Source organism: Plasmodium brasilianum, chromosome 9, assembly GCF_023973825.1.
Source record: "Plasmodium brasilianum strain Bolivian I chromosome 9, whole genome shotgun sequence".
NCBI classification, from domain to species: domain Eukaryota; phylum Apicomplexa; class Aconoidasida; order Haemosporida; family Plasmodiidae; genus Plasmodium; species Plasmodium brasilianum.
In genome coordinates, this window is record NC_090122.1 from 1,054,216 (window position 1) to 1,066,277 (window position 12,062).

At 28.3% G+C, this 12,062-nt stretch overlaps 3 protein-coding genes across 3 annotated transcripts; 2 read left to right on the forward strand and 1 right to left on the reverse strand.

The window, feature by feature from the left end:
- Positions 1-304: 304 nt before the first annotated feature.
- Positions 305-2,451, forward strand: MKS88_002851 (ATP synthase F0 subunit b-like protein; the record flags this gene model as incomplete). The annotated part of the gene is made up of 2 exons (XM_067215895.1): positions 305-1,785; positions 2,373-2,451. The coding sequence occupies 2 exons, from the start codon at positions 305-307 to the stop codon at positions 2,449-2,451; spliced, it is 1,560 nt and encodes a 519-aa protein (XP_067073428.1).
- A 1,384-nt stretch (positions 2,452-3,835) lies between these two features.
- MKS88_002852 (ubiquitin-like domain-containing protein) lies at positions 3,836-4,941 on the reverse strand (the record flags this gene model as incomplete). Its single annotated transcript, XM_067215896.1, has 3 exons — positions 3,836-4,182; positions 4,410-4,481; positions 4,881-4,941. The coding sequence occupies 3 exons, from the start codon at positions 4,939-4,941 to the stop codon at positions 3,836-3,838; spliced, it is 480 nt and encodes a 159-aa protein (XP_067073429.1).
- Positions 4,942-7,172: 2,231 nt separating this feature from the next.
- MKS88_002853 (DNA-directed RNA polymerase) lies at positions 7,173-11,714 on the forward strand (the record flags this gene model as incomplete). Its single annotated transcript, XM_067215897.1, has 1 exon — positions 7,173-11,714. The coding sequence occupies one exon, from the start codon at positions 7,173-7,175 to the stop codon at positions 11,712-11,714; it is 4,542 nt and encodes a 1,513-aa protein (XP_067073430.1).
- Between the last annotated feature and the right edge of the window lie 348 nt (positions 11,715-12,062).

Here is a 12,062-nt window from a genome sequence, read left to right on the forward strand (position 1 = left end):
ACGAGTACATACTTTCGCATAAATACGCTCACGCATATACGTTTGCATATATATACATATATATATATATATGCGCGTTTATGTATGTGTTCTTAGATTTCGTTAGAAGGTAGCATCTCCTTAGTGTATCATTTGAACAACGTACTTTTTTCACATCACCCATCCTATAAGGTTGTGTGATATATACGTCTATAACGTGCACAAAAAAAATATATAAACTTACTAATACGTAACGAACACGTAAAGTGCACATAACGCATGAGTAACACGTGTATATAGGTATATATTTGCTATAACTGCCAACATGTTTAGGGTTAAGAACAGGTTGAGGTTGGAACTTATTGCGAATAAGCGCAGTTACACGAATAACAGCAGGGGGATGCTTAAGGAGTATGTGTACACAAAATATAGAATAAGCTTACCATATATGAATAATGTAAAGTATGATGATATGTATTTGTCGAGTCCTAGTAAAGATGATTTATACATTTTTACAAAAAGTATTCCAATATTTTTAAGATATTTAAAATTAATAACATCAATAGAAAACCGAAATAATGATTTTATTGAATTTGCAAAAAGATGTGAAAATGGTTTGAGAGTAGAAAAAGACGTATATTTAACTAAAGAAGAATTACTAGAATTAATGTTTATAAATGGGTATGCACAAAAAGAAATGAATGCTTTGGATTTAGCATTTAGTAGTAATTATGAATTTCATTATGCAGAAATATCTGTATTATTCAATTTAGAGGAAGAGGATGTATATAAATTTTGTCTAAAAAAAAGAAGTGAACACCCAGAGAAACTTATTCATTTGAAATATTTTAAAGAAAAAAATTTATTATCATCTTATGGGTTACTATTTGTTTTTTTATTTTTTGGTTTAAACAATTTTGTATTGAGTAATGCATGGTTTTTATCTAAGACTATTCCTTTTTTTTCTGTTTTTTATATGCTTGCTTCCTATTTTTATAAAGATATTTGGAGCTTTTTAAATAAGGATAAGAACTTAATGATAGAAAAAAATTTGCAAAACAAATTATCAGCAGAGGACATCATTTATAATCAATTAAAACTTTATTCTAAAGATACGAATTGTAGTATGAACTTAAAAAATTTTAAAGAGTACTGTGATATGTTGATAAAAAATTATAGAAAAGCATACATACATGAACAGAAGATAAAGGTACAGGAAAATTTAGAAAAAAAATTAAATGAAATATACAATGCGGAATTGAATTATAAAAATTCTTTACAAAATATATTAGTAGAAGAAATTATAAAAAAAACTTATAATGATGTAAAAACAAATGACAATTTTTATTATGCTATTCTGAACGATAGTATTAACAATATAAGAAATAATAGTGAGAATGACACACTTATTAAACATGTAAAAACTCAGTTAAGTTCCATTAAAAATTTAAATAAACAAGATCCACTAGTTAAAAATATACTAGATCAATATGAACTAAAAAAAGACGAATACATAAAGCAATATGTTGTACATAAGGAAGAAGTACACAATATAAAATCTATATTATCAAAATGTTCCTCAGATGAAATACACAAATTAAATAAAAACGATTATGCAGAGCTCTTACGTTTATATCATTCTATAAATAACAGATTCGGGTTTTATGTTAACGATGAAGATATATTACCCATTGTATCGAAAGACAGCGATGCGAAAAGTTTAGCGGATACTGTGAATGCCGCTATTTTAGATGCCAACAAATCATTCCATGAAAAGAAGCTCGCTGCTTTTCTAAGGGTATTCCAGTAATTTTGTATTTCCATTTTGTGCTCCTCATCCGTGTGTGCACACGTGCGTACGGAAGTTCATGAATATATTAATACGTGAAAATGTTGACACGTGAAAATGCTAACACTTAAAAACGGTAATACGTGTATACGTTAATACGTGTATATGGTAATACGTGTATACGTTAATACGTGTATATGGTAATACGTGTATACGTTAATACGTGTATATGGTAATACGTGTATACGTTAATACGTGTATATGGTAATACGTGTATACGTTAATACGTGTATACGGTAATACGTGTATACGTTAATACGTGTATACGTTAATACGTGTATATGTTAATACGCGTATACGTTAATACGTGAATACACAAAACAAATATACGAATGGTACGCGTGCGCGCACGCGTCTAGTTGCGCCCCGCTATGTATATTTTTCCAGTACAACCCGTGTGCATTGTTTCCTTATACTTTTAAAATATGATCCTTTTTTTTTTTAAATCATATTCATGTATCGCATAAGTTCATGAGATATGCATGTAGTCACTTCTCATGTGCCGTCTTTTTTTTTTTTTTTTTTTTTCTCATATATAATTCAGTGTTAAAAGGACACAGCTAATAAAGGTATACCTTGAACATATAAATAATCAACTGAACTATGAAAAATATATGGACTGATAGGAACCATTATTTTAAACTTTCTCTTATTACATGTGTGCACTCGTTTATTCTACTTCATGCATTTTTTTTTTCCCGCTAGCACTGCATGCTTTTGAAAGTTAAGAAGCGAAGTAATTAACGTGACATATGCGATTAGTATAATATATGCTATTAGCACAACACATGTGATATGTATAATATACGCAGTGGCATGGTGACCAGCTAGCTACTTAAACCTTAATAAAAAAAAAAAAAAAAAATTATGACCAATTCAGCATTAAAATGTACAATTTGACAAGGTAAAATTTCTTAATTACATTTTTTTTTTTTTTTTTTTTTTTTAAATTTGTTCGCGTGTATCATAAAAATGCACACAAGGTAAGGAGCGCATTCTCAAATGCTAAAATTAAACATAAATAGAGAAACATACGCAGTACGTACGTACATACATACATATACATACACACATATATATACTTTTACATACAAATAAGTAACTATATGTACCTATATGCATATACATATGTAATAATTATGACTTGTTAATAAAAAAGTAAAAAAATAGTTAAGCGTTAAGGTTTTTGCTTATACGTATAAAAATGTATAATTAAGTATAAACAAGTATAAATATGTGTATATATATGTAGATAAGCATAAATATGTACAATTATGTAGAAATATATAAATTATGTATAAATATATAAATTATGTATAAATACGTATAAATAGATATATTATATATATATATATATATATATAATATATATATATATTATTAAATGATGCGAAGGCAAAATGCACACAGAAAAAAATAAAATTTGTTCATAATAAATGTTACATGGTAAAATATCAAAATGTAACAAGTGATAGATTTTAAAAGATGGTAAGTATTAAAAAGGCTGTAGTACTATAAAAAATAAAGAAACGTGGAGGGTCTGAAAATTCAATTTTCCTTTGCATTTGTATTATTATTTCTTGCTTCCCGTCTTAAAAAAAACTCTTCTTTTTTTTCATTAATGTATACCCATGTACGCATAAAATAGTGCTTAAGATATTCAAAAAATGTACAAATTATAATGAACATATTATCGAAAAATACAATTAGATAGGTATAAATAAAAACAGTTATAATAAGAAATGTAAATGCAAATAACACTATTAATGAAAATGCAGGAAAGGACTCCCCATGATTATATCTGTACAGCCATAATAGAGTAACAAACATTATAATACTTAGTTGAGCTAAAACTGTATTGAATGTTTTGTAATCAAAGTTGTCTATATAAAAAAGAGAAAGGAAGAAAAAGAAATATTGAAATAATGTAAGCATAATGTATAGGGGTAGAAGGAATAGCACGAAGTTTGAAAGAGTGGGGTGAACGGGGTGAATTATGTATAATTTTCACATATCACTGTACATAATGTATATACAAGAGAACATTTCTTCGCAGTACATGCAACTGTAATTGCTAGCCGCATTAATATACTCACCACCTTTTATGGAATTGCACTTTTCCGTAATTTTCACATGAATCGTTATAGGAATAATATTCTCGTTGCAATCATTAGAAATGTTTTTATTACTCATATCTTTGTTCTTATCACTTTGGTATTCATTTCTATTATCGTTAATTAAGGTATTCGATTTATTATTTGAGAACAAATCTTTCTGATAATAATTTATGTAATCATCTAGTCTTTTTTTGTCGTCCAGTATTTTGCCCATATATATAAAACGAACATTTAATTCTATAAAAATTATTTATTGCAAAATGCGGGGGTGGGAAAAATAAATTATCTTAATGTTAACACTAATTTGTTTTATAATTATTATTATTATTTTTTTATTTTTATTTTATTTTTTTTTTATTCATTATTATTATTATTATTATTTTTTTTTTTTTTTTGTGGTGAGGGTGCAGAGCTACATGAGAAAATGTTAGATCAGTATTAATTAAAAAAGTAAGGGAGGGTACCTTTTTTTATATCTTCTGAAAACAACTTATGTTTCAGGTTTTTAATTATTTCACTGCAGTTTATTTCTAATTCTGTTGGAGAAGGGGGAAGAAAAGAAGGAAATCAATAAAGGTATGCAAACTTCGATCCTTCTACATACACATATATATATATATATATATATATATATATATATATATATATGTGTGTATATTGCACATAGCTACTGCTGCATGAAGTCATTTGTTATTTATTTATTTGTTGTTCTTTAAAAAGTATTAAGAACTGGGTGGGTACGTAAAGTAACACATGGCACATATCACATGCGTAAAATACAAATGAGCGACTAACAAATATACCACCAACATTTAATTGTATGAAAATATCGATGCATAATTACATTTACAATGTAAATTAAACAAAAACAAGCGAAGATGTAAATGTATATATATATATATAGATTGCACATATAACAGCACATTTCATATTACCCAAATTTTGGGGTATTCCTCTTGGTCGTAGAATAATAAATTTTATTAATTTCGTCATCATTTTTACTAATTTTTATTCTTAACGCCTGCATAAATTTATTTTTCGTTTTTTTGATCTCACTATTTTTTTCACTGGGATTTTTTTTTCTTGTTGAATATAGAAATATGTATTTATACATATGTATAATCATACATAGTCATATATATATATATATATATATGCATATGTATGTTTTTCCACATGTATATTTATGCATATATTTATATATGCCTATGTTTTATTATACGTATGTTTTATTATACGTATGTTTTATTATACGTATGTTTTATTATACGTATGTTTTATTATACGTATGTTTTATTATACATATTTTTTATTATACTTTTGCTTAATTATATGCTTCTTTTTTTTCTATAAATTTTATACGTTATATTTACGATATCTCAAAACTGCTAATTTTTAATTATTCAATATATTAAGTTAAAAAAACAAAAAAAAAAAAAAACACATTCATATATGTATGTATATATATATACATATATGTTTATATTTTAATCCCTTGAGTCAACATGAATCATTTAAAAAAAAAAAATAAATAAATCGACCATTAGCATTGCAAATAAGATGTAGATATACGATGTCGAACAAAAAGCCTTAGTATGTACTACATGTTACGTTAAACATATCTATTCTGATGTATATACATATACATATACATATACATATACATATACATATACATATACATATACATATACATATACATATACATATACATATACATATACATATACATATACATATACATATACATATACATATACATATACATATACATATACATATACATATACATATACATATACATATACATATACATATACATATACATATACATATACATATACATATACATATACATATACATATACATATACATATACATATACATATACATATACATATACATATACATATATATATATATATATATAATTATACATAATTTATACATATCAAATAAAAAATGAATATATATATATAATATGTACATGTGAACAAAAAAGTTCTTTACCCTTTTTTGTTTCTTATTTTAGCGAATATTACACTCGCGCACGGTTACTGTAATATATTTCGCAAGATAAATATACTTAAACAAGTATATACATACATGTATATATATATGTATATATGTATATGTGTGTTTCTGTACTATTGTACTTTTGCACGTGCGTATATTTGTACGTACGAGTGTGAAAATTTTGAGATATCATTAAAAACAGAAAAAAAAAAAAAAAAAAAACAAATTTCCTTTATAAACATTAATACATCATAATTTTATAATTCCCCCCCCCCATTTCTTACATATTCGTACAAAAAAAAAACAAGAGTGTACGACTACACTTAAAACTTTGTTTCTCTCTTTTTTTTTAGAGTAAAAAATAAAGTGACGTTGAAGTAGGTGAAGAAACATGTGTTGTTCATATTATTTATTTTTTTTTTTTTTATTTTTCTTTTAGCATTGTTTCATTTGTCCCATGCTTCTTATATATTTCTCTACCCCTTTTCTTTTCTGCTTTTACGAAACTTCCTTTTATTAGCTCTTTTTTATCAGCTCTTTTTTCCTTTAATTTATTTATTTTTCCTTTTAGTTCACGCTACTAAATTTTTCGTAAATTCCCACTTTCCTTTTTCAGTGAAAAAAAAATTTATGCACACGTTAATAATTTTGTTTTAACTTTATAAAAGCCTAAAGCTCGGTTGCAATAAAAGGTCATTATTATGAATAAACAGATAGGCAGATAGGCAAATAAGCAGATGAAAATTATCTCAACTTGTATGTATAATACCGACATGTAATACATATATGTATGGTATATACTTATATAGGTAGATATATTTGTACATTAAATATGAAGAAAAAAAAAAAAAAAAACAGCGGAGCGCATTGTAAGAATATTTAAAAAAAAAAAAAAAAAGAACAGTACTACAGTTCGTAGAACGCAATTTTCTATTTGTTCATTGAGGAGAATAGTGATAAAAATATATACATATATATATATATATATATATGTATAAGCAATTTTTTCTTGTCGTGTAGAAAGAGAAAGTTTCTTCTCCTACGTTAACTTAAGGAAGTATAACAATTATTATGTATCACAGTTACCATACTTTTATGTTACGTTCTTTTTTTTTTTTTTTTTTTTTTTTTTGAATAAAGTACACAACATGATGCTTGACTCCCCTCGTTTATTTGCTGTAACTGTAACCTGTGCTACAATTTATCATCAATGAGAATTAACATTACGACAATCTTTTCGATTAACAGATTTACTAAATTTTATACGAACAGATTTTTTACATTCTTCTTAAGAAGGGAAGGTAAACAAGGGGAATGTCCCTTCTCCGACATTATAGTAAGTGTATCTACAAATATCAATGTGACAAGGAAAGAAAAAGAAAATGAAAGCATAATATATAAAAATGCAAACATCATTAATGTTAATAAGGATGATAAGTACACAAGAAAAGGATGCATAGAAGACAGCAAAGTTAACAGGTTCACAAACCCTCAACTCACTGATAACTGCAGCAAAGGAAAGAATAACAGAATAAAAAAATGCAAAAAAGAAAAGAAGAATATTGATTCTCCCCATGGAAAAGTAAATATTCGTTTTTTGAATAAATCTGAGCAAAGGAAAAAACCAATAGAACAGGAGGAAATAAAAGAACAGAGTCGATCCTATACGGAGAGCACAAACATAGATAAAGAAGTTGTAAACGAATTACACAATTTAATAAGATCTATTAAAAAACTAGATGTAGAAAAAAAAAAAAATATTATAAAATACATTGACACGTTAGATAAGAAATATGTACAAAATGTTGATAAAAAAATACTCATCTTTTTTGAAAATTTAGATCTATATATGTCCGCCAATGGTTTGTTAATGTGTGATATTGGGGGTGCAGAAATAATTAACCATATAGAAAAGGTAGACATAGAAGGGGGGGAAAGGCAGCTCAACTCCCCTTTAAGCGTAGATGCTACCGATGATAAGGGGTACGAAAATGGTATATTACGCCCTAGCACAGACCTTAGAATGGGCATTAATACGGACGTTAGCACTGGCATTAGCATGAACGTTGGTAGTAGCGCTGGAAATAACATTAATAATCTCTTTGATATGAACTTTATAAGAGAACAGAAAAAGCTTATCTATGGCGATAATATATACCCCATCGTTCTGAATAAACGGGAAAAAGAGGACAAGGTTACCATTAATGATCAGGGGAAGACGAGAAAATTATTAAACAAAATGGATTCATGTGAAAAAATGCGCAATAGAGAGGATACGGACCATTGTGATATTATTAATGTAAGAAGACAAATGTTGATCGAACGATCGTCTTACAAAAAAGCGATTGAAGAAGCGGAGGACTTTGTTTCGAACCTACACAACTTAAAAAAAATTACAGAAATTCAAGGATTATGCAAAATATATTTAAATTGGGTTAGTGAGCTGGAAAAAAAAATAATTTATTATAAAGAAAAAAAAAAAATAAGAAATAAGAAAATAAGAAAAAAAAATTTTCTTCCTGAACATATGGAAGAAAAATTACTAGCTATTATAACAGTAAAATGGGCTATTCAATACACTTTTAATCCTTTAAAAAAAAAATATTCAAATAATGTAACTACTCAATCAAAGAATTTTGAACAATCTTATGCGTACCAGTCCCTTTTCACACATGTTGCCATAAAAATTGGGGAGGAAGTAAACAATGAAATGAATTTTCAACTACTGGACAAAAACAACCTCCTCTCTAATTATATCAAGAAAAACAAATCGAACGTATCCTTTTCTCATTTCCAGAAGTATAGGATTCTGAATGAGATAAGACGAAAGATAAGGAATGCAAAGGGAGAAGCGGTGAATAGCGGTACGTTGAAGAGTAGCACGGGTGAAGCAATGTTAAGTAACGAGCGTATAGCACCTGAGGTATCCTCCATTGACGATTGTAACCACCTTATAAGTAACAATATCGATTTAATTCAATGGAATTCTGCAAGGAAGGCAGCAGTGGGTGGCTTTTTACTAAAAATGCTAGTTGATAATGCAAAGGTGGATGTGGATTTAAATACAGCCAAAGAAGAGTATAAGAATGAGTACAAATATTATTTATTTTTACACAAGACAGCAAAAAGTAATGGAGATATGCTGTATTCTGAATGCAAATATAAAAAGGAATTAAACTATCAAAGGTTTTATGAAGAAGAATCGAACTCGTTAAAATTTATTATCCTTGATAGAAGTAAGACTGGAGCTGATGGCACAAGAGCGGCTAATAACGCTGACAACTGCAGTAACATGGTAGAGGAAAAAGGCAAAAAAAAAAAAAAAAATATGACATGTTCAGGAGAGGGGAGTAAAAGCGGAAGGGAAGGGGGAGAAGTGAAAGGGGAAGTGAACGCAGAAGTGAAGGGGGAAGTGAGCTCAGAAGTGAATGAAGACGTAAAAGAAGACGTAAAAGAAGACGTAAAAGAAGACGTAAAAGAAAACGTAAAAGAACACATAAACGCACACATAAACGAACACATAAACGAACACATAAACGAACACATAAACGAACACATAAACGAACATGTAGACGAAATCGATGTGAGGGGAGCAGGAAAGGGTGTGAAAAGGGAGAAGGAAGAAAATAAATTTTGCCAAAAGCAAAAGGAGAAGCTAAAGAGGAAGGAGATAATATTGTACAGGTCGAGGAGGGATAAGAATAAAATAGAGTTATCCGTGTTTGTACATTCATATATATGGAAGAACAACGGATGGTATGGCGTAATACACATGAGAGGGTGTTGTGCTAATTATTTACTAAACAATGCAATTAATTCTCATGTGCCTTTAAATTATTTGCCTATGATATGTAAGCCTAAAAGGTGGATAAACAATGAGGAAGGGGGTATGCTGTTATTAAAGAATAATTTTATTAGATGTAATATCAAGCCATTATTTAATTTAGATGTTTGTGATTTAAGTAGAATAAAAAATATCGTATCAGAGATAGGAAATGTGAGATGGAAAATAAATAAAGAAATTTTATATTTTATTGAAGAAGCATATATGAATGGGAAAACAATTGGTAAGATACCACTAAATAAAAATTATTCTCTTCCAGACAGTATTGGCATGATTACACTGAGTAATGATAATAATAGAAACAACAGTAATAACGATTATAATAGTAACAGTAGTAACAATTATGATGGTAACTGTTACAGTAGTAATGGTTATAATAGTAATAGTAAGGAGGAACTAAGAAAATACTACTTAATAAAAGAAGAAATAAACAGATTAAATAAACGTTTAATTAGTGAAAGGCCAACATTTCTACAAAAACTAGCTGTAGCCAAAACTTTAGAAAATAATAAAATAATATATTTTCCTCATAATATTGATTTTAGGGGTAGAATGTATCCTCTCTCTCCTCATTTACATCATATGAGTGATGATATATGTAGAAGCTTAATTTCATTTTATGATGAAAAAGAAATAGGAGAAAGAGGTTTATTCTGGTTAAAAATACATTTAGCTAACAATTTTGGAAAAGATAAACTAAATTTTGATAAAAGAATAGAATGGGTTAATAAAAATCTACATAATATTAAAAAATTAAGTGAAAATCCTTTTGAAAATATGGAATTTTGGAATACAGCAGATAAACCATGGCAAGCTTTAGCTGTATCTTTAGAATTAACAAAAGCCTTGCAGTGTTCGGATGCTACAAAATTTAAAAGTAGTATACCAGTACAACAGGACGGTACATGTAATGGTCTACAACATTACGCTGCCTTGGGAAAGGATAAAAATGGAGGAAAAGCGGTAAACATCATTCCATCCGACGAACCGCAAGATATTTATTCGGTCGTGCTGGACATAGTGATAAGTAAGATTAGGAGAGATCTAGGCACGGGGGATGCGAACAGTATGGGAAGCATACGCAGTGTGAGCAAATCTAGCTGCGTAAGCAGTTTAAGCAGTTCTAGGGGTTGTAGAGACTGGGGTAATGGCTTGAGCAGGGGAGATCTGGCTAATTACTGCTTTACATATGATTTACTGAAAAGAAAAGTAGTTAAGCAAACCATTATGACGATCTGCTATGGGGTAACATCCATAGGAGCAAAGAATCAAGTAAAGGGGAAAATTCAAAATATGATTGGAAAAGACTTAGACAAAAATACGATTAACAAACTGTCACAATATATTTCCAATTATATATTTGAATCAATTAGTGAAATATTTAAAAGAGCAATGATAATAAAAAAATGGTTTAATAATTTATCTAAAGTTACTAATGAACTAAATATACCTATTACTTGGATTTCCCCCATAGGTTTACCATGTGAACAACCCTACAGATTAGGAAATAGAATTTTAGTTAATACACCACTACAGTCAGTTAGTGTTATATCTTATCAAAATAGTTTATTACACAAAAATAAGCAAAGGTTAGGATTCCCACCAAATTTTGTACATTCCTTAGATGCATCTCATTTAATGATGACAGCAGAAAAAATGCTAATCCAAAATAATTTTAGTTTCGCAGCTGTACATGACTCCTATTGGGCACATGCATGTAATGTTGACATTATGAACACATTCATTAGAGATTCTTTTGTAACCTTATATAATGAACCTATCTTAGAAAACATTTATAAAAATTTTAGGATGAGATTAGGTAAATATGCTACCAAAATACCTCCACCCCCCGAGCAAGGGGAATTAGACATATCGCTTGTTCGGCAGAGTAGTTACTTTTTTAGCTGAAAGGTAGGGGAGGCACACATGGAAGTGCTACCAGATCTTTCTACTGCTTCCTTCATCGCATAATTGGAATTTTACTCATAATTAGCCTAAAATAATCCGTTATCTGTTTTTTTCATTTGTTATAATTCGAGCGCATTCTTGCAACAAGTGTGCATGTACATGTGTGTATGCTCATATTAGGGAAGACACGCATACAAATAAGTGCTTTAAGAAAAAATTTAGATGTATTTGTTTTTGTTTTTGTTTTTATTTTTATTTTTTTTTCATTTTTTCGTTTTTGCTCTTTTTTTATTTTTTTTGCTCACTCAACTTAACTACTACTTACATACCCACTTGTGAATATTGTCG